The sequence below is a fragment of the Drosophila yakuba genome, chromosome 2L (assembly GCF_016746365.2).
Source record: "Drosophila yakuba strain Tai18E2 chromosome 2L, Prin_Dyak_Tai18E2_2.1, whole genome shotgun sequence".
In the NCBI taxonomy this organism is placed as follows: Eukaryota; Metazoa; Arthropoda; class Insecta; order Diptera; family Drosophilidae; genus Drosophila; species Drosophila yakuba.
The window spans coordinates 19,697,036-19,721,309 of record NC_052527.2 but is presented as its reverse complement, the minus strand read 5'-3'; the positions used below and the strand labels follow the sequence as shown (position 1 = coordinate 19,721,309).

Sequence of the window (24,274 nt, the reverse complement as noted above, 5' to 3'; positions counted from 1 at the left end):
ACACAACAGGTACACACAAAACAATTCCGCATTGGGCAAGTCAAATCAATCGTTCTCCCCTTCTGTCTGCGGCTGTGATTTCTCAGGTTGAATTTGGAGGACAAATTATTATACCCGTTACTCGTAGAGTAAAAGGGTATACTAGATTCGTTGAAAAGTATGTAACAGGCAGAAGGAAGCGTTTCCGACCATATAAAGTATATATATTCTTGATCAGGATCAGTAGCCGAGTCGATCTGGCCATGTCCGTCTGTCCGTCCGTCTGTCCGTCCGTCTGTCCGTCCGTCTGTCCGTCCGTATGAACGTCGAGATCTCAGGAACTACAAAAGCTAGAAAGGTGAGATTAAGCATACAGACTCCCAAGACATAGAAGCAGCGCAAGTTTGTCGATTCAGGTTGCCACGCCCACTCTAACGCCCACAAACCGCCCAAAATTGCCACGCCCACACTTTTGAAAAATGTTTTGATATTTTTTCATTTTTGTATTGGTCTTGTAAATTTCTATCGATTTGCAAAAAAACTTTTTGCCACGCCCCCTCTAACGCCCACAAACCGCCCAAAGCTGCCACGCCCACACTTTTGAAAAATGTTTTGATATTTTTTCATATTTGTATTAGTCTTGTAAATTTCTATCTATTTGCCAAAAAACTTTTGGCCACGCCCACTCTAACGCCCACAAACCGCCCAAAGCTGCCACGCCCACACCTTTGGAAAATGTTTCGATATTTTTTCATTTTTGTATTAGTCTTGTAAATTTCTATCTATTTGCCAAAAAACTTTTGGCCACGCCCACTCTAACGCCCACAAACCGCCAAAAACTGTCCTTCGCACTTACACTAGCTGAGTAACGGGTATCAGATAGTCGGGGAACTCGACTATAGCGTTCTCTCTTGTTTTTGTATTAGTCATGTAAATTTCTATCGATTTGCCAAAAAACTTTCTGCCACGCCCCCTATAACCCCTACAAACCGCCAAAAACTGTGTTTAAGACTCTTCTCCCTTCCACTAGCTGAGTAACGGGTATCAGATAGTCGGGGAACTCGACTATAGCATTCTCTCTTGTTTTTGATTTACTTTTAACTATATTTCATGTCAAAAATGTAGTTATTGCAGATATGGCTCCAGTGACCAGCAGACAAGTCGACTTTAGTAAAAACAATATCCTTTTGTATTTATTCTACCGATATGGAGTTCTGTATCTTGACATATTAATAATTAATTAAACTGAAAATAATGCGTTTATCCGTTCATATAAAGAAAACTCAATACTATAGAAACGAAAAAGCTTAGCTACTTAACTTGGTTCGATTTCATTTTCTGAACAATCTATGTACCAAGATAACAATGGAAATAGAAGGGAAGAAAATCAAAAGGCAGAGAGAAAATCCATTATTTTGACCCTCGAACGACGTGGCTCTGAATAATTTATAGCTAGCGAACTAATTAAAATTGCATGACCACGTCTCGAATGAAATTCAATGAAAACATTTGATTTCGATGCTGTGGTGAGTTCGTTCTAGTCTAAGAATTAATGTCGCTGTCCTGAAAACTTTACTTCGTTAGATTGGTCGAACCATTTAGATAAATATTTTTTTTATTTACACGTATTTATTCGCTTATATGTATGCATCTCCGATTATTTAATTTTAATTAAAGATATAAAAGTTAAGAGATCTGTTTTCGTATCTATGTAACGAAAGTGATTTTGCTTAGACTTAGCATTTAACATTGCCATATTTGCAGTATTCAACAATGATTAAGGTCATCCTGCGACAGAGACAGCATTTAACCTACCTATTCACGGAAAGCTGGCCAATCAATTTCAGTGCCCGCAATTTGTCCGGCCTTGTCATAAATGGAACTAATGCCCCGCTATGGGCTCTCTTAGGGATTGCCCCAAAACCACGGCCACCTGTCAATTATTTTAACAAGACGAAAAGCATCAATGGACTGTGTTTCATGTGGTGTCCGACGGATTGCCTCGATTGATCTACAGGAGGTGCAGGGATCTCCTTATATGCGAATATGTGTTTAATATGAATATATACTCATGTATCGAACGCACATACGCACATCTGGCCAAAAAAGCTATCAGCCAGCAAAGAAACTGGAAAAAGAAGAAAAGGGCAAATCCCCTTAGCGTTGAAATGGCTTAATGTCACTTTGTTTCATCCGGTGTTGTCACGTTTTCTTCTTTGTTAAGTACAAGTCGGATCGGGAATATTGTTTTTGGAACCATGTAAAATAAATTTGTTATGTTTGTATATTATTATATACGTATTAAAAATAAATAATAATAATTAATAATAATACAATAAATATATTTAAAATAGATTTTATGTCGACTTTCTGGGCCATTAGATACGATTGAGAAATTGCATGTCGTTCAATTGCGCCTTTGAATATTTTAACGCACATTGTGCTCTTACATTTTTTAATAAAAATAATAATTATATTTACTGTTTTAAAATATCAATGCATATCTTATGCCGAAGTTTCAGTTTGATGTAAATTTCTGTTTTCAGTACGTCTATCAAATAAATAATTTTTTTGCTTGGTTTTAATTTCATTTATTAAGAAATGATTTAATTATCATTCTATTAAACCTCTAGGTGTAGACTTAGGTGTAAACTTAGCCATAAGCAGCTGGACGACAACTGAAGTGAGAATGGTGTGATTTCGTACAGTGTTTTTTCTTCGGCTGGCCTTGTAAGCGATGTCCATCAGTCAAATGTACGAGTATATCGATTTCCCGCCGCCTGTGTCACCCAGTGAAGCGTCCTGCTGGCATTAGTTTTTGCCAATCAACACGCCCCAAATAGCTTGTCAATTATTTGCCAATTTCGAATGCCCAAACCGGGTGACAATGGGATTTGCTCCGTTTCATTTAATATTTCTGATGCCAGCAGACAGAGAGCTGGGGATCTTGGTCGGTAGTGGATAGGAGGTGTAGTTGGTGGGGAGCAAAGTTCGCAGCTCGCAGCTGTTATAAATAAAGATTTTCGACGGCCATTTAATTCATGCAAAATACTCGTTTCCGTGAGCTTTTGGCCCCCGGCCCTGTCAACCCATTTCAATTAAATTGCCAAACTTATTTATATTTCGCTGTCCAATGTAATCGTCGTCGTGGGGATCACCATCAACCGCCTATCGATGGCAGTTGTAGGTTGGGTGTCATGCAAATTGAAAATTAGTAGCACTAAGCCTTTCACCCCGCCCACTATGGGAGTATTCAGTGCCAGGACTAATTGCCATGCCTCATCCCGTCTACCACCGCCCACTTTAGTCGGCAGGCAGAAAGGATTGACATTTGTGTGTTTCGTTTACAATTTTTTTCTGTTTTTGGTTTTTGGGGACAGGAAAGGCTCTTCATTCGACTGTTGATTTATTGAGTTGTTTAGCTCCAGTATTGCTTGATGTTTATGGATAGCAGAGAGCCACGTGATCTAAATACTAAAAAGAACTCTTTATATGAATTCGCTTTATCACTGACTTTTAGATAGCTAATTATGAACTGATAACTTGCATGTGTATGTTAATATGTAAAATTTAAAATAAAACAAGAGAGAACGCTTTAGTCGAGTTCCCCGACTATCTGATACCCGTTACTCAGCTAGTGGAAGTGCGAAGGAGAGTCTTCACCACTGACAGTTTGTGGGCGTTAGAGTGGGTGTGGCAAAAAGTTTTTTGGCAAATCGATAGAAATTTACAAGACCAATACAAAAATGAAAAAATATCAAATTAATTTTCAAAAGTGTGGGCGTGGCAGTTTTTTGCGGTTTTTGGGCGTTAGATTGGGCGTGGCAACATAAATCGACAAACTTGCGCTGGAGTCTGTATGTTTAATCTCAACTTTCTAGCTTTTGTAGTTCCTGAGATCTCAGCGTTCATACGGACGGACAGACAGACGGACAGACAGACGGACGGACAGACAGACGGACGGACAGACGGACATGGCTAGATCGACTCGACTATTGATCCTGATGAAGAATATATGTATATACTTTATATGGTCGGAAACGTTTCCTTTTGCCTGTTACATACTTTTCAACGAATATAGTATACCCTTTTACTCTACGAGTAACGGGTATAATTATTACAACTCTTTCGAGGAGGTTCAATAAAATATAGCGGTTGACATCAGTAATGCTATTTTGGCACAATTTGCACTTCTCAAAGTCTTAAATATTTGTCCAACTAAAACCTAAGCCCAACAAATCACAACACCTAGGACTTCTAATCTAGTCGAGTAAACAATGGAAAGGGCAATCTGACCACAATGCCAGTTTCTTTATTCAGTCTCCACGTCTCCCCGTATCAACAGTGAAGTAATTGAAAAAATAACTCCTACCATACCGACGTACTGGCGTTAAAAAATATATGCCATAGAATGGGCCTGCGAAATGCGCAAGGACAGGCGACAACGGACTTGACCGGCAAAAGGATCTGGAGCAGGAGTAAAAGCAGTAGCGGCAACAACAACTGGATGTCGGTGGCTCGTTGGTCACTTTGGCTCGTTGAGAAATTGACATTTAAACATGAAACTCCAGCAGCAAAAGTCGATGCAATGACAATGGCTAGGGCACTTTTGGGAATGTCCTGCCTGTTGTCCTGGCAATCCGTGCCCCGGCTGCAATCTCAGCACAGCAGACAGCTGCAATGGTGGGCAAACTTTATGTGCGTTCTGCTGAAAAAGAAATTGAAAATATATATCCCGATGTACGACTGGTTCCCATATGACTGTCTATCTAACTGTCCAACTACTACTCCACCCCACCCCCACCATCGCCCTTTTGTAACCGTCTGCGTGCACTTATCGATTGCTTATACGCGCACAGCCGAAGTGTTTGAAAAGAAAACTTGAATCGAATACCGCACAAAAAGGAATAAAGCCAAAAATCACACATTTTTAAAGAAAGCTGCTGGGGGGCTGAGGGGTGGAACCCATTAACACTAATCGCTTCCCCACAGACACATAAACAATTTATTTGACACACTCGCACACATACATACGCTCGTATGTGCCTTTTCTGCGAGGCGGCCGCAAGATCGAAGCCAGACTTTGGGTTTCTTCTTTTCTGTGGGATATTTTGCTTACGCTGCCGGAAATTTATCACGTTAACCTTTGGGAAATGCTTATATAATTTATCTTCAAGCGAGTGAATTCTACCCAGGAAAAGAAGGCAGTGGAAAAGCATCCACAACAGCTTTGCAAAGGTAAAAAGGAGCGACTGGAGAAGTTTTCCAACTGTGGCTGATTCTCTCACAAATACACTCGGGGGTCTAGGACCGCAGGTTGGTCGGTATGTGTTAGTAAAAAATTGCCAAGCGTTTGAAAACAAGGCGATGGGCTAACCTTTTAACTCAGACCTGTTTCTCGCACTCCCCAAACATTGAGTGGGTAAAAAATTAGGTTAATTTTGGGTCTGCTATGGATTGATGGGTCGCCATTTAAAAGCACTTGGCAAATAATTAATAAACATTAAACGTGTACAGAGGGAAAGTTATTTTTGTTAGCGCTAAAAAGAAAGATTCAAAAACTCGATTCACGTGATATTTTAGTGTAACTTCAACTGTTACTCGTAGAGCATTAGTGGTATACTAGATTAGTTAAGAAGTATTTAGCAACAAGAAATGAAGCTAGCTTCATAAAAATAGTACCCCTTTTCTATGTATATTAAAATAGGCTAGTGCTAATCGAAATGAAAATGAAATTTTTTTTCAATATTTTTATGTTATTCATATGGCAGCTATCTGAAGAGGTATACAAATATATCATAAATAAACAGAACACAGAAGAATTTATTTAGACATATTTTATCTTTTTAAGTATATAAGACTTGGACATACATACATATATTTCCATAAGAACATTCATAACGATTCACTTTCAGATTTACTTGTTTTATTTGTCTCTTGCCTTTTTTCTCAGAAATGCAATATAATATTCCCGTATTAAAGATAACAAGATTCTTAGAAACCGTTGTTTCCGCAGAATCGTCAAGTCTACTTTTTATTAAGGGCAGCTAAATGCAACGTACTTGATAGGCGTTCATGTGATGACTGTAAAAAGCAGGCTCAATTTCCGATTGGTTCAGTCGTGTCTTACAAACTTCGCAGCAAATAAATAATCAACATGAACTACTTCGTCATTTTGGCGCTGCTCTGTTGTCTTTTGGAAGGTGCTTTTAGCTTGAATAGACCGCGCATGGTATTTCTGCCAGTGTAGGAATATAGCCACGAATTAAAAGCCTGCGTTGGACTAAACAAAATCGACTGTTCGAAGTATCATAGTTATTATAAAAGCCGTAACGACTGTAAAATGTTTAATAATAGACTTGTATAATAATTATCGTCAAATTATTTCTTTTATAAAATAAATATAATAAAATGCAAGGCATTTTCGTCAAGGCTACTATTTTATAAGTGCAGCTAAATTCGACGTAATTGATAGGCGTTCATGTGATGACCAAAAAAAGCAGGCTTAATTTCCGATTGGTTCAGTTGGTCTTACAAACTTCGCAGCAAATAAATAATCATCATGAACTACTTCCTCATTTTGGCGCTGCTCCGTTGTCTGGAGGAAGGTGCTTTTAGCCTGAATAGACCGTGCTTTTAATATAGCCACGAAATAAAAGCCTGCGTTGGACTCAACTATATCGACTGTTCGATGTATAATAGTTATAATAGCATCCGTGAAGAATGTGAAAAGTATAATAACTTGTATAATAATAAATAAAAACAAGAGAGAACGCTATAGTCGAGTTCCCCGACTATCTGATACCCGTTACTCAGCTAGTGTAAGTGCGAAGGACAGTTTTTGGCGGTTTGTGGGCGTTAGAGTGGGCGTGGCCAAAAGTTTTTTGGCAAATAGATAGAAATTTACAAGACTAATACAAAAATGAAAAAATATCAAAACATTTTTCAAACGTGTGGGCGTGGCAGCTTTGGGCGGTTTGTGGGCGTTAGAGTGGGCGTGGCAAAAAGTTTTTTTGCAAATCGATAGAAATTTACAAGACCAATGCAAAAATGAAAAAATATTAAAACATTTTTCAAAAATGTGGGCGTGGCAGTTTTTGGCGGTTTGTGGGCGTTAGAGTGGGCGTGGCAACCTGAATCGACAAACTTGCGCTGCGTCTATGTCCCTGGAGTCTGTATACTTAATCTCAACTTTCTAGCTTTTGTAGTTCCTGAGATCTCGACGTTCATACGGACGGACAGACGGACAGACGGACAGACGGACGGACAGACGGACATGGCCAGATCGACTCGGCTACTGATCCTGATCAAGAATATATATACTTTATATGGTCGGAAACGCTTCCTTCTGCCTGTTACATACTTTTCAACGAATCTAGTATACCCTTTTACTCTACGAGTAACGGGTATTGTACACACTATAAACTAATTCGTACACTTAATGAGTTCAATTCGGGTGTTTGAATCTAACTAACTCGCTACTGCGAGGGCATCGCCTTTTATTCATTCTTACATAGGTTCTTATCATCTAATTATATAATGCAGCGCTTGTAAGACGCTGCAGTCTGCGTTGGTCAATGCAGCTGAGGTTTATCTTAAATCTATATTTGTGACCTATGACCGCGCTAATCACCTCCCGCGTGATCATACCTCTTACCACTTCGGCAATAGACCCCTGCAATCGTACTTATCTGTAGTTGCCACTTATGTTGTCCCATGCCATGTTTATTGCAGCCCATAAATAGAACATATTTATAGTTTGTCTACTTATCATGTCTAAACACATCTTTAGACAGGTATAAAAATAATAATAATAATAATAAATACAACTTTTATAACAATAAAGTACAACTTGATTTCCTATAATCTAATGTTTGCTCAGTTCTGATTTATTTTATATATATTTGATTTTTTTTCACAGTAGTTGGTATAAAACTTAGTCGCTCTTTTTTAACGAAGGGAATTTATTTAGCTACATTATTATTTTTAAGCGGCGTACATTGAAATAGTTGGGAAATCGACTAAAGCGATATCTAAGATTTAAATATATATTATATATATTTTTTTTTTGCTTTTTATGTGTTGGCAAAAGTAATACATTAATATTGTTCAACAAATAAATTAACATTGAATTTAAAATGAAATGAAATTATTTTACAATTCACCCAATATAAAATTGTTATGAGTTTGAAACTTTTTTAGCCATTTTCTTGACTCACTGGGGTACCTCATTTAGTATGCCTTCATTGCAAAGTTGTGCGCTTCTTGGGCTTCAGTAGTGCGATTTTTTGCCCACATTTCTTCATTGCTCACCACATTGTCGTCGCTTCATTAAGAAAGTTTTTCTTTACAGTTTTCCTAACATAAATGCTGAAAACTTAATTTCTTCTAAGTGAACTTGTTAAGTTTTACTCGTCGTTTCCCCCATTTCCCTCTCCATCTCTCGGTAAATTTTTTGTAACCATATAAGAGGGTGAGTTCCACGACGGGTTGGGGATAGTTGGGTCTGTTGTTTTGTGGGCAACTTTTATGTTATTCTTCGCCCTTAGCTGTCGCAGACACTTGGTTGCCCACTTTTAAATATTTTTCTTTTCCGAGACCAGCTTTAAGCGTATTAAAATAAGAGCACATGGAAGTGGGATGAAAGTGCTGCGGACTTAAAAATTAAGGGCGTTAAAAAATATATTTTGTTTGAAAATGATATTTCTTTTTAATTAAGTGACTGCAGAGAATAGTCCTACTTCAACAACTAAATATCGCGTCAAACTGAACTTTAGGTTTACATTCTCCTGGTGCCATATTTGTTTAAAACAATATTTGGTTAAAACACGCCATTGTAAATACTAATATACTCACATGACCAGCTAATCAGCAATTGCAGGTAAAAATATTCGCATCCCTTCTCTAAGTCATCTTAAAACAAATGTTTTCCCCAAAGTGTCATAATTAAGTGGTTAAACATGACTGATGTGTAGTGAAACACTTTTGCTGACTTAGACGGCATACATTGAAAAGTGCATCAAATTCCAATTAAATCAGACACACATCGGCACTTCATAAACACGAATTGAGTTTGAGGCCATGGTCGAAAAGGCTGAAACCCGATCCGACCACACTGCCAAGGAGACAATGCGAACGGAGGCAGGTTAGCAGGCGATGCACATTCAGTCAAGTTAAATGAACCGCATCTATTGACTATCTCCTTCCCTTTTCCGGCTATATACCTCTCTCCCTCTGACTCGGAGTCGCACAGTGGTATAATTTATAAGGATTACTTCTGACCCAATATTTATCGTATATGTTTACTTTTCATCAGTTATCTTAACTAAGTTACCCTTAATTATCTTGTTTAGGTATATCAAAGTATATCTACAAACTTGGCAAATAAATTAGGCCTATATTTAAAAAATATTCTATTAGATAGGATATTAGGGATATAAAGTAATAAAATTACAAAAAAGCTTTTGAAATTGTTTTACTATATAGGGATATAATAACATAAAACATACAATAAGGCTTTAAGTACTTATTAGGCACTATTCGGAAGATTCCAAAAATTAACAGATCATTTTAGCAATGTCTCACCACTGTGATTGCCTCCAATGCCGAGAATCAAACGACGGTGATGGCAAATTTTGCTTTTGAAGGCAACATAAATTTTTCAAACGATTGACTCAGCAAAATGACCATGAATGTGTGACATCAGCAGCGGCCAGAGGCGGTGTTGCTTGCCCCTTTCCCCGATTCCACCAGCTTCAACTCCCTTCCCCGGTTATCGTCATTATCGTCCTGCGACAGGACTAACAGACAGAGACAGACTGAGAGTGGGTGGGTGGGCGTCAGATGTTGAGGTGGCGGGGACATCCTTTTCCATGGCAGCCGGCAAATATCGAGAGGTAAACACGTGCATTGCCAGCTTCCGTTATCAGTCTGCTTGTTTGCCAGACAGCCGGGCCATTTCCATTGGACGCGCCCACCTGGTTTAGCTGGCCAACATATCTCCCCCTTCCCCATCCCACGCTATTCGTCTATATTTGTCTGCTTATTGACGCTTTGAAGTCGTACAATTTTCTCGTACCTGAGTAGCTGTCTTGACTCCTCTGTGTTTTCGTGTGTTGAAAATTAACTTTGAAAGATTTTCGCTGGCATGAAATTGCTTGACGTCGCATTTTCGGTTCAATGGGTCTGAATTTCACCTTCTGTGTATCGATCGAAGCTCCGTTTATGTTAAATGATGTCTTTCTTGGGTACACAGCGCGTATGATTGATTTAATTTGACATCAATGACCAAAGCGAAGTCAACACATGAATACGAGAACATCGAGCTTAGATTGGTAGACATTCCATCTAAATTTCTGTCAAATTAAATTACGGAATTTACTAGTTGGGTTGCATTATATACTTACTTCAAATTAATTATTGACAATGGCATTACTGTTCGAAGGTAAATAAATAAAACACTGCAGTAGAATACTGCAAAATGTTAAAATATTCGATATTTAAACTTGATTTTGATCCAAATTGTTTGATTTTTGGCTTTCTACATTTTCTTTTTCATTTATTAACAGTGCAGTATGTATTTTAAAATTTAAAAAAATATTAGTGGTAAAGTATTAAAATATGCTTCAGTTACCTCAGTGATAGGCCAACGTCGCCAAGGTAGTAGAAACTAATAAAACGTGCAGTAAATATTTATGAATTTTTATTTTATGACACCTCTGAAGCATACCAGCTGCGAAAATACGCTGTCCTCTGAAAAAACAAATATACAACCAAAACTGGCCATTTGAGGAGCTCACAATAATTTAAGCTAAGAAACAAGGACAAAAAATTAACATAAACCGTGAAATGTTGTCTACCAAAAAAAATAGAACTAAACAAAAAGAAAATCACGTTTTGTAATTATACAAAAGAGAATACACGGTCAAGGAACGCGCAATGCCATCCTCGAGAAGCCCGTATTCTTTTTCCCCATGAAAAACAGGCGACCATTGGACCTTGTTTATTCGGGTAAGCAAAACAAAGCACAGAACTGAAATGAAATGAAAATGCAACAAAATAATTAAAAATCGTGTGGTGCCGAGGTTGATTTCCCAACATGGGAACCTCCACTCGCCTTGTCGCCAGTCCGAAATTGCTTATGAATTGTAAACAGGAAGGCCTTTTCCCGTTCCTTTTCGGCCACCGCAGGTCCTGGCCAGTTGTTTGTGTTACGTGTGAATTATAGCATACTTTCAAGCGCGTGCAGGAAATTATTTTTAAATGGAGAGACTAAATGTAAATGGCTGTGCACAATGAACAGAATCAAAGCAAATTCATATCCACTTATTCGTGTCGAGAACCAGTATTTTCAGTTGAAATGTAGATGTTCATATAACTTTTAGTTTCATTTCATCATGTGAATTATACTAATAAAAACTTAATACATAATTATAATAGGTTGTATTCCATAAACTATGAAACTATAACTTAAACCTTTGAATACTATGGGATAGTTTGTAAACTTTGTTTTCCCAGTGTGCAGCTGTGCACTTTGGTCCACAAACTTATCCACTGCTCTCAAAACAAATCCCTTTGTAGTTGCAGGGCCAGCATAAAATGAGGAAAAACACCACGGAGCAGCCGCAAACAAATTGGGGGATCCCCAGCGTAAGCCTACCAAAAACAAGTCACGTTTTGAGGAGCAGAGCACACACATACAGTGCTGCACACATGCAAGCGCCGAGTTGCAGGCCTGTTCGCATAATTGTATTGCATAATTTTAGCACGCGCTCAGTCCCCAGCCCCTGTCACGCCTCCTATCCCCATCGCCCTCTTGCCCCCTCGCCCGCTTAGTCCACGACAACCATCATGCTATGTGACGGCAAACTAAGCGCAACCCATAAATACGCCTAGAAATATGCTGCAATATTTTTGTAGCTACCGCGCACACAGATGCACAGACAATTCGCACTACTTTTCTCATTACAAATTGGATTTTGCAGTCACATTTCGCTTATTACGTTCAAAATCCATGCAAATTTCTTTACATGCACCCAACCATCCCAACCCAAAGTGTTTCTCCCATTGAACCGCAGTTCTTGCGCCTTTTTTACCGCATTTTCATTGCTCACTGAGGAAAATTTGTGTTTTTTTGCAGCGATAAATTATAGGCACAAGGATTTATTCATTTGGAAATATCAATCTATATTGAATTAAATTATTTAAACACGTTTTTCTATCAACCACATGCACCAACAACATATAATTCTTTTTCAAGAAATGTTTTAATTTATAATATATTTTAATTTGACCAGGGATTTATTTTCCATAGTGTCATTTGGCTGGTGGGAACTGAAAATTGTGTAAAAGGAATGCTTGGTGTGCTTGCATCTTATTACTATTGCCCACACAGAACACACAGCTACAAACAAACAACTGGCAGAATAATAATATAGAGAGACGGCGGCTGCCAAGTTTATTGTGCAAATATAATTCAGTTTTGTTTTCCCTTTGGCCGATCTTTTTGTACCCCGTTCCCGTTCTCGTCTATGACTATATTCCACCTCCTCGCCCGTTGCTTGCAAATTAGCTGTGTGCAACGTGATAATGCCATTTCTGTGCATTTTGCCAGCTTACAAAGTGAGCTGAAAGAACTTTATTGTCTGCAAAAGTGTAGATTATATAATCAGGCTAGTGCTAGAACTCGGCAAAGGAATAAGTTGTTTAGGGCCTGCTGCGTCCCATTGATAATCTTTACTTAGGAAAACCAAAAACAATGGTTGTGTTGTATCGAACTGATTTAAGATTTGTGTGAATGCCCGACCAAAGAGAAGACAGAGTTTCTTATTAGAATGGCCTTTATTTAGTCACGCTTGACCAAAGGGAATCCTGCGATCCTCACCTTCGGATGCGCGTCGTCGCTCCTTCGTCCTCCTACTTCCGCGGGTCCCGCGTCACTCTCGACGGCGTATTCGTGCCGGCTGTCAAGCTGACGCTCTTCCCCGAACCACCTTTGCCGACCACTGACTCCACCGTCAGTTCTGTGTATACCAGGCACTCGTCGCTTCTGCCAACGGAGCACCTCCTGGCTCGTACGGGGCTTAGGATGATATGGGGGCAGGATGTATAGTCCGTGAGTTAAATTAGCGCTCTCGAACTTCGACACTCACTTGTCATTCACATGTGCCCCGTATCGCTCCGCGTACTTTCACTGTCTCACTGTCGACCTCCGCGAACTATCTCTGACTTACCTTATAGATCTCCGAGTACTATTTCTGACTGACTGTGTCCACACCTTCTGAATCTGCTCAGACTGTTCGGCCGCACGCCCGTTTTCTGACTGCGCGACTTGCGCCCGTACACTGCGCTTGCACTTATGACCTACGAGTGTTTAACAGACTGAATGTCCCGAGCTGCGCCCGCGCCGTCCCTTTATAGGCCGCGGGGATCCCGCTTTTTCCCTTTTCCCAGTCGTCTTCGCTGTTGCTAGGCCGATCTCCTGCACCCGGATTTGTGGGGAGTTTTAAGACTCCTGGAACCTACCAATTCAGAATATTGGTTGGCAATCTTATAAAAATCTTATTATCCTCCCCAACCAAGTGAAAAATAATTTTTTCGCTTTAAATCATGCTTTTATTTAGTAAAGCTTTGATGGCCTTACGAAATAAAACATTTGTTGTTCAACTTTTTTTTCTCTATTGTAGAACATTCGGCGGTTTCAAGAGACTTCATTACCACACTTGTGTTCATTTGGCTTAGATTAACAGGAGGAGCTTCATATGATTCTAGGTTTTTATCATTGAGATCTACTGCTATTGACTTAAGTTTCTTGCTGCGCGTCATCGAGAATGGAGATCCCAAATTGACTTGCAAGATATGCAGACGAGCCTGTTTTGGAGCTGGTTCCGATATATCTTCAGCATCGGAATTCTTCTTATTGGATACCTCTTTAGAGAAATGGGTGTTAGGAGAATTTTCTTTACTTGACACAGCTCGCTTAAGTGCGGACTTCACCGACTGCTTTGGCGAATTCATTAATAATGTAACAGGTGCTTCGACTGATAACACTTTCGGGGATTTCGATGGGGACATCTTTTGGGTTTCTGTTGGTAGTAAAATGGGGAATACAATTGATTCTTTTGGTGACATCTCGGTTGATTCAATCGGTGATTCCAATGTGGGCGTTTTTGGCTTCAATACTGGTGAGGAATTAAATGGATTTGCTGATTTTAATGGTGATTTTTTTTCTGTGTTTTGCAACTTCGTTGAAAAATTCGGTTGTAAAGATTTTGGCGTCTTTTTTGGCGTTTTCGCCGGAGTTTTCTTTGTGGTTTTCTTTTGAGCCGGGGTCTTTGGCTTACCAGAATTCCGAGGGGTGTAAAAAGGGGTATTTTTACTTGGGGTAACACGCACTGGAGTATTCGGTAAATTACGGGCTCTAGTCCTTGGGAGCTTAGGAGTATTTGGAGTACTAGGATCATGAATACCCTTTCGGCCTCGAATATGCCTGAATGTTGGTGGAACTCGATTCACCAATGACGAATTCCCTGATGTGAATGCTTCAGAATCCATCTGGAGCGATAAAAGCCTTTGTCGGTTGCGTGTCATATAAGTTGGCGTAGATGTGGCTACCGGATGGTCAGTGGATATTGAGGACTCCTCGGGGATCTTGCGAACGGCACCCTTAGCAGCTGAATTTCCTGGTGAAGTTACATTGTTTTTTGAACCCATTTTTTAATTGTTATAATTTATTTAGCTTGAAACGACCGGTTTACCAGCAACGTGCAACTGATTCTGAATTAAGATCTGAATTTCCGCTGTAATGTCAAAGTGATTCTAAATTAAAAGGCAAGGCTAAACTGATTAGAAATGCGAAGAGAAATTACAAAACAACGTTTTTGGCGGTTTGTGGGCGTAAGCGAGGGCGTGGCAAAAAATTTTTCTGCAGATCAATAGAAATTAACAATACTAAGAGAAAAATGAAAAAATATCAAAACATTTTTCAAAAGTGTGGGCGTGGCCAACAGTTTTTCTGCAGATCGATAGAAATTTACAATACTAATAAGAAAATGAAAAAATATCAAAAATATCATTCAAAAGTCTGGGCATGGCAGTTTTGGTCGGCTTATGGGCGTTAGAGTCGTCGTGGCAACATGAATCGACAAACTTGCGCTAGAAAGTTCAGATTAAGCATACAGACTCCAGAGACATAGATGCAGCGCAAGTTTGTCGATTCATGTTGCCACGACGACTCTAACGCCCATAAGCCGACCAAAACTGCCATCTGAACTTTCTAGCTTTAACGGACAGACAGACGGACGGACAGGCGGGCATGGCCAGACCGACTCGATCAGGAATATATATATTTTATATGGTCGGAAACGCTTCCTTCTGCATGTTACATTTTTTTCAACAAATCTAGTATACCCTATTACTCTACTAGAAAAGGATATAAATATAGATTTTAATAGCACAACATATTTTCGGAAGTTCTATTTCAGATATCCGCAAATCGTCTAAGGAAAAAAGTGTCATCTAACGTTTACAAGGTTTGCCAATTATATTTTCAAACATTCCCAAAGACAGGGGTGAGAAATGCTTGAAAAAATAGCGTCTCACAAAACAAGAAAAAACAGCGAACGGTATCAAATTTTTTTGAAGACCGCAGTCTGTTAAAAAACGGAAGATATTAATTAAATTTAATGCCTGTCTGGAGAAGCGACGACGGCTACTGGCGGGCAAAAGAGCAAACAGTAACAAGAACCCAAGGAAATAACCGCTGCAAAAAGTTTGCCAGCTGTATTGCATTACGCCTTTAATTTCATTACACATCCAGGGGGAAGGAGAAAACTCCCCCCCAAGTTCGAAACTGGTTCATAAAATCCAGGGAAACACTTGTGAAGTCTGCCGGGCGACCAGAAAGGGAGCTCTTTCCTATGGTTTCATATTGCATGGCGCCTCATCTCGACCGACACTGCAGCTCAGCAGGAGCAGGAGCCCGAGGAAGATTACGTTGAGGGTGGAGTTATGGCGGGGAATCGGGAAAAAACAGCGGGATCGAGAGGCTCCTGGAGGAATAGAGTTTATTATTTAATACTTTGAACGCCATGCGTTGAAATTAGCATCCATAAATCAATGAAACGACCCCAAGTCCACAATTAGCCGAAAGTAGCAGAATGAACGCAGCTTGTTATATGAACTAGCTGTTTTAGCTAATTAATACCCAACATCCCACGCTGGTTGATATTGGAATTAAATGTTTTCGGACGAACGGTTCGGAAATATCCTTATTTTTTTAATAACGGATGCTTTTACTTTCCGGTAATATGATCACTACTCTAATTTTAAGTAAATATCTGTTATTTTTAAGAACAGAACTTATATTACAAGTTTCTAAGGTATTCACTTCTTAGTTTTTCTCCATCTTCTGCATTTAGTTGTTGATAAGCGAATGCGTTCTCTTGGATCTGGTAGTCAATCCAGGGCCGCATTTTTGAAACATCAGTGTATACAGCAGGAACAGCACTTCCACATCCTAATCCATAGTTGACGATCCCCACCTGCTCATATCGATAAGGATCGCTTTGGAGGGGACAGGCCAGTGGGGAACCTCCATCGCCTTTGCACGAATCCTTGCCAATCTCTCCGCCGGCACACATCAGGCTGTTATCGAGATGGAAGCTTGCGCCCAAGAATCCTTTTAGTTGTCGCTGGCAACTAGATCTGTCCACCAATGGCACATAAATTTTCTTCTGAACATTCATGTAGGCGTTGTCCTCTAAGTTCTTCTTACCCCAGCCACTGACAATGCAACGGTTATAAATAAAGTTGCGATTCGATGGTGGAAGGCAAATGAGGTTTATATGGTGGGTCAGGTCCAGCGGTCTTTTGAGAAATAAAAGGGCCACATTGTTGGCTCCAGTTGTCCTATTGAAGGCAATGTGTCGTACAATCTTCCTGATGGGCACATCCTCATGTTTCCCTTGCTCTTGTTTGGTTAGCAAGTCCCATTCGCCAGCCCTTACAACTAGCTGGTCTTCGTTTAGTTTTTCTGTGATGGAAGTCGCTGTTAGCACAACATCTGGAGCAATTAGGGAGCCGCCAGCAAAATAAAGATGATTTCTAGCATACAGAAGAGCCACCATCCATGGCACTTCCGCCTCTCGGGCTGTGTATTGATTACCCTTCATCATGGAGGTCAGTTCTGGACTGTTAACGTGGCCACATTGAAGTGGACGCGAGGGATCAAACTTCGGAACTTGACCTATAAGCTTAAAATGCATTCGGTTATTTTATGTCACCAGTTTAGCTTAATCCATTTTACGACTATTACCACATTCGATTTGTGACAGCAGATTTGCGTAGGAGGACATTCCCAGTATACCCTGCTTAGATGGCGTAACTGACAGACGGGGAATTCAGTTTCTGCGGCGATCCTGCAGAGTTGCCTCGCCACACACGTGTTTTTCATAAAATCCCAGCAAGGAGTTGCACCAGAATCATACAAAGCCAGGAGTAGGCACAAAATAGAAACTTTCCTGTACATGAGATCCATTCTCGTCACTTGTACAATGCAAACTGGCTTCAAAAGAGTGATATTCCACAAAAACAAATAGTAAAGGGTTCTGATTTCTTTAAAATTTTAATCGCTGACGGATGAATGGATTGCATTATATACGTTTGTCGTTGTTTTACCAGTAATTCGTAGAGTAAAAGGGTAAACTTGATTTCGTTGAAAAGTATTTATCAGGTTGAAGATAGCGTTTCCAATCCAATAGAGAGCATATATATTTTCGATCACGATTGCAAGATCGACTCGGCATCCGGCCATTTCCATATGTCAGGTCGAATGGCCGTTTGAATACTCGATATTCACTCTTGATTTGAGCTCTCTGAATTGCGCTATTATAAAAGATTTGAATTTTACGTTTAGCGGAACTTTACCTAACTAATTTTTATGGCCATTTCAACGGAAATGAGTTAAGCAAACAAAATGGGAGCTACTACCCCGGCACACATTCCGATGGAATGGAATAGACAAGACAAACAGCCAAAGCCAGTTACAACAACGTCAGTGTAGAAAACTTCAACAAGACAAGACACAACACAAGGACAAGGCTACCAGCAGCGGCTGGGAGGTGGGTGGTTGAGTGGCTGGGTGGTTGGGTGGCTGTTTTGGTTGGAGAGTGGGAGCTGGTAGGGGAGAAAGCGCTGGGCTGTGGGTTATGGGCGGTACCACTGGCAGCATGTTGGAGCGTTCTGTGTGACGGTTACAGCATGGCAAACAAGATGGGGCCACTAGTCGTACTGGTAAACTTCTACAACTAATCCTGACTGATGTTGCGACAATATATATACAAACAGGCATCTGGATACACACTTTTATATAGTACACATCTGTGTGTATATGTGCACGTGGAGTGGCACAACACATGCTTCGACTGCTTCGCAGCTACGCTTTGCTGCCTTCTTTTCAGCCCCTGCCCTGCTTGTTTGCAATTTGTGCTGAAGATTTATGCGTTAGCGCAAAAGTTGCATTTCAAATGGATTTATATAAGAATAAGAAAATTATATCAAGGCGAATGCGCCGTTCTCTAATCAGCAATGGGGGATTTTATAAGCAAAACGCTGAGCGAGCAAATCTAATAAAGTGCATATTGAATTTTGAGGATTTGTATTGGATTACCTTTTAATCATAACGATGAGTAACTCATGCCTTCTGTTTAAGAAAAGTGTATACAATCTTATTGTAATGCATTTAATTAAATAAAAGTGTTTTTTCAATGGTGAAATACACGGTTAAAATAAAAGAATTTATTTTACATGTTATTAGTTTAATTATCTATAATTAATCTTTAATTAAAAAAAAAAGGGTTTAAGGCCAATATATCGGCAATAAATAAAATATGCTTTCCTCAAATTAATAATTTGTGACTCTTTTATTACATATACACTACTGTTTTGTATTAGTTTAATCTCCAATTCTTTTAACCTGCTAATTACTTCATGATAAAACCAAATTGGTTTTTTTGCCCCGCTTGGTGTAACACTAGCAATGGGCATTTTATTTTTCGCAAGAAATATTATTCGCTAAATATGAAATTAATTTATTGCTGACAGCCACAAAAATTAAACCAATTGGTTGTATTAATTAGGCGTGAAACGCATCATGACCTGGGACCATTAGGCAAATTAGACTGTTAACCTTATTTTGAAGTAAACAAAGCATAAATTGTGCATGGCTGATTAATAAATATACATTTAATTAGATTTACTTTGGACGAGGAGGGGCCGTTCTCTCAGCTGAAAACTATAAATAAAGTACGTATCCGGGGAAACTTTCAGAAAATGATTGAATGTATTTTCAAAGTCACAGCTGTGGGTACAAGTTCACCACACTTTCCACATCCTTTCCTTGCAATGCATGTGTGTGTGGGTGAAAAGTTGAGTTCGAGTTTTGAGTAATTCTGCGACACATTTTACGTCCACCCAACGAAATGGCAAACTTTGTTCCAGGGACCTTAAGGCGAATGTACTCGAGCACCCCTATATTTGTTCCACTCAACACAGTTGTTGTGTCTACTTCTATTCTATATGCACTGTGAAAATCGATTAAGTTACATTTTAGTGCGGACGAATTGACTAAACAATGAATGTATAAAACCTATAGTGAAATATAAATTTTAAGTTCTGCGCATGGTTATTTTACTTTTTGTATAATAGAGCGCACCTTTCTATTGATTTATGTCAGTGAACCATTCTCGAGTGTATCCTCTATGGTAGCTGGGGCTTAATTAAGTGCATAAACTTCTGGGCGAAAATACACGAATGTCGTCTCTTTCTATATTTGCCACTTTCCTCTACACACAAGCACACGTTTTCTGGTTTATGTTTGGGTCGTTTTACTGGTTTTTTAGCTCGTCATCAGTTGCTGTTGTCGCCGGTTTCTTTGGGGCAAGTTTTTGGGTCCGACGTATAAATTTGAAACGCTTTACATTGTTTACGCAATTTGCCTTGGTTACATTCACAGTTAGGAAGTGTGCAGGTGTAGGTGAATTGAACTTTATATCGTATACGTGGCACATACACTTGTGTGCATGTGGGTGTGTGTGATCCCGGCAAAGTCCCTTGCTAAAGTGTTGCAATTATATTGATTGAATTTTGCGGAAGCATCGCAAGAGCATCAGCAATATTATCCGTACACACCGCCCAGGGGAGGAATTTCGCAGAGGGCGTGACGTGGACGTGGCGGTACTTAACGCCAATGATAACCGATTCACACCTTTTGGCATCTGGGGCTTTATTCTCGTCGCAGAACGCTCCATCGACTCAATGAGTGGAGGGATTTTTGGCCAATTAACTTCGAATATAATTGGCAGGGATATCGAATTAATCAGGGGACTTAAGTGGCTAAGTCACTCGTTTTGATCGTCGAAAGTATAATATTATTACTATTTTTAAAATTCACTCTTTATCTTTATTCATTAACCAAAATTTATTTACATCATATACTCGTATGTCACTGGTTATATTATTTTAGCATTTAGACATTATACTTGCGACTGCCGGACTGCTGCAAAATGTGTGAAAATGCTTGATATATTTTTACAGCTTTTCTAATTAAAATTTTTATGCGTGTAAGCTTGCTGTCACAATGTTGACAGGGGCCACCGGCAAATAAACGAATGACTGCCATGCTGCAAACATGAAATCCATGTGTATAAAGGCGCATCGTAATTTGCATACGGTCACTTATTATGCCATATGTTTACATATATGCGAAAGAGGCTCGAACGCCCCATACATACATATATATTCGATAAACAAATAAATTAACAGAATTTTCAACAAATCAGCGGCGTATTTGGTTAATTTCCCAATATGCAAGCTACTGCGCTGGGCCACCATATGCAAATTGCCACAGCTAAAGTGCCAAAACTCTGTATTGGAGTCCGTATAATAAAGTGATAAAATATTTATGCAAACACAAGCGTTGTCGGTTAAGAGTGTATCGCACGACACTTTGTTCCTCTAATCCGTTGGTTTTAAGTATGTTATACCACTTTGTAATACATTGTTTTATTTCTAAAAGAACTAAAGGTATACTACTGCAAAATGTTTTTTAGGTAAACTAAATGTTATTTATTATAAAAATGCAACAAATAAGAGTATGGATATTTTATAACTTCATTACTGTTGTGGAAAATATCAAGGTTCATCAGGAACTCGGCTACCTCTTATTAAAGAGCATACATTATTCAGATTGTGAATTCTGCTCAAGGCTGCAGCTTACCTGGATGTGATATTTGCATAGGCCGCGCATTTTGTGATTAACAGCTTCCCAAATATAATTACGAAATTCCTGATTGCATTTGTATGTGAATGGATATGTGTGTATGAGTGCATTGTACGGCTCAATAATTACATTGTATTTATTTGAAACAGTTTTCCGATAGTTGCCGTGGGTTATTTCCCCACGAATTCCAAACGCTACCATTTCCAGTATAAATTGGAACAATTTATTTTACTGCTAAAATCTGCGCAAACTATTTGCACAACACACAAGCCTGCACACCAATATCGAGTATACGCATATGATGTTTAGTTTGATTTGCTGCAAATTGCATGAAGTGTTGTCGATTGGTCGGAATTGGGTTCGAAATCGTGGGTCGGGTTACTTCATTATATCCAGTTTCAGCCCTGCATGGGGTTTATCAATCAAACTGCATTGCCGAGTTCATGTATGAACATTTCGATGAGCTTGCAGTTTAATTTTATGGTTTGATTTGGCTCAGTCCACTGATTATACCTATTATGTTTTCGGCCGGCTTAATATTGCAAGAGTCGTCTAATTAGTCCCATGTCGGCGTAATTCCGGATATGATATGGTTTTAGAAAATTTCTGACTTTTACTAAATGTGGTTGCCCTTACCAATAAATAGTGCCTGGTATTAATGAGAGTAGTTGTGAGTTTTAATTACGTAAAACAATACATTCTTTAAGATTGTTTACAAACTTTTTAATAGCGAAGCGTCTTTCCTTAAATATGTGACGCAAAGTCAGCACAATCAACTAATTTATTTATATCCGAGTATATTTATATTTTTCCACATATACATTTTCTAATGAATCCCCCTATCAGCCTGTAACTGAACCTCGTCATCCGATGGCTATTTATATTTATTACTATTTATTGGCTTTTGAGTCTGACAGAATTGATATCAATCGCAGACAAAATAAAGTTCATTGTTTAAGCCGCTTAGTCTGCGACATAGGAAACTGCCTTAGAAGGGTAAGAAAACGTAATACCAGCGTAAGTATAAACTTATATAGCATTATAAGTATACACTGTTCTCGGCGATAAGTTGACTAAAGTCCCGGCACACAAAAAGCTGAATGGATTTTGTGCTGAATTTTCCGGTCTGCGAGCTTTAGGATGCCGGCAAAAATGTTCGTGAGTACACCTTAAGCGGCTTGTGGCCAATTATTATCGAGAGCCCCAATTAAATGTTGCCATTGTCCTTCGCCAATCGAAATCTCTACGAAGTTTACTTATTCAAGAGTGGCGCCGGGACAGTCTTAAACGTTTAATTAATTTTGAAATGAACGCAGAAGTTTGCGACTTTATCTGGGCAGGTGAAACTTTAAAGAGATAGGCCTTTACGAAAACTACGATAAACTTTTTTGGTAAAGACTCACGAAGACTTTAGATTACTTTGATGGCGACAGAACTTTTCTCAACATAAATTCTTAAGCACATTTTTTTCACAACTAAACACTTTCGGTGGAAAAACTTGTGTTCAAGGCGTCTAAAAAAGGTTAAGGCCTGGCGCCAGGATTTTAATTATAAGTCGGAAGAAAATGGACATAAAATATGTTGAATTCCAGCCTGACATTTTCAAGGGTTAATGCTTTAAGTTTCTCTGTCAAATCTCATGATTGGTAAAATGTCCGATTTTATCTTAAACGTTATCTTTAAAAGCTAAGATATCGTGAAATGCATCAAAAGTAACTTATTGACATAGACAGTTCGATTTTCATTAGAAAAGACGCGGCCATCAGAGACTCTTGAGGTGGAAGTTGAGAAGCCAATGACTTAGATTAAAAAAGCATTCACACGGAGGGAACAGCTTACCCCTTTCCTATTTTTAATTACAATCCATTTTTAGTTGCTAACTTAAAAATCAAAAAATGCATATATAAACCTTGAAATCACAGGCTGTGGCTGCTAAATCAATCACATTGGCATGCTTTTTTCTCAGTTTACTTGTTTGTGATTGCAGTTAGGAACTAGAATCTCGCTCCTTGTCAGTCATCGATGTGAAATCGTGTCCTTGCCGGAGAGCTGCTCAATGTGCTGTGGCTAGAAGCCAGCGAAGCAAAATGCTTTTAATTAAAAGTAAACAATATCAATTCGTTCGACAGTTATCCGGTGATGCTGCCAACATTGCTGGGTGTCGAGCATCCAGGCGTGGCGCCTGACGTGGCCAGGACCAAGCCAGGATGCATTGTTCTCGGGGGAGCGATTAAGCGGGAAGCAAAACAAAATTATCAAGTGCCACCGCCGAGTGCAACTTTGACATGGCCTGTTCATTATATATCCGAGCTCAAGCACTTTTGCACTCGCCTCCCGATTTTCCCCTACGATTACTAATTGTCTTGTTGGGATTATTTTGAAGTTCATTTCCTAGTATTTCTAGTAAGTTTGTTCTGGACTTTCTACATATTTTAGTTGAAACTTAGACGTGCTTACTTTTAATTTGTCTGCAACATCGAGAAGAGAGTTTTGCGATTGTTTTTTTGATTTCATTCTTTTCATATAAAAAATGAATCGATGAAGTTTTAAAAAGTTGGTAAAACGGACGATGTCCATTTATTAGATGAGAGCGAAACGCATTTTAAAACTTTGTTAGTTTTATAATGGTGGGGTAATTTTATTGTTGATAGAACTTAAGGATAAAAGTTTATATGACTGATACTGAATAACTATAGTATGTACAACAAATATTCTTCATTTTGACTTTCGTATTACAATTTAGAAATAAAAATTATTTGTTCCCAATTGTTACGTTCTTAGCATCTTTCAAATAAAAATCTATTTGTTGACAAATTATACAAAGAAATAGTCTGAATTTTACGGCTGCACTATCGCCGTCAACTGAAGTGGGTGGTGTCAGAGCAGCCCCATCAGCATTAAAAAACCAGGGGCTGGGTGCCTTTCTAGGGCACCATTTCCCAAATGAGGCGTTGCCTTGACTCCGTTTCGAATATAACTGCTCGATATCGTCGCTCTCTCCGTCCAACTATTTATTTT

At 39.1% G+C, this 24,274-nt stretch overlaps 2 protein-coding genes across 2 annotated transcripts; both read right to left on the bottom strand.

Moving 5' to 3' along the window:
• Positions 1-13,570: 13,570 nt before the first annotated feature.
• On the bottom strand, positions 13,571-14,803 carry LOC6528972 (proteoglycan 4). The gene has a single exon (XM_002089968.4). The coding sequence runs from the start codon at positions 14,689-14,691 to the stop codon at positions 13,618-13,620; it is 1,074 nt and encodes a 357-aa protein (XP_002090004.1). The 5' UTR covers positions 14,692-14,803; the 3' UTR covers positions 13,571-13,617.
• A 1,540-nt stretch (positions 14,804-16,343) lies between these two features.
• LOC6528971 (phenoloxidase-activating factor 2) lies at positions 16,344-17,243 on the bottom strand. The gene has a single exon (XM_002089967.2). It carries the CDS (start codon positions 17,241-17,243, stop codon positions 16,344-16,346), a length of 900 nt encoding a protein of 299 aa, XP_002090003.2.
• Positions 17,244-24,274: the final 7,031 nt, after the last annotated feature.

Bases quoted from the DNA above. Each gene is read 5' to 3' on its own strand.
- LOC6528972 (XM_002089968.4), bottom strand. From the start codon at position 14,691: ATGGGTTCAAAAAACAATGTAACTTCACCAGGAAATTCAGCTGCTAAG.
- LOC6528971 (XM_002089967.2), bottom strand. From the start codon at position 17,243: ATGCATTTTAAGCTTATAGGTCAAGTTCCGAAGTTTGATCCCTCGCGT.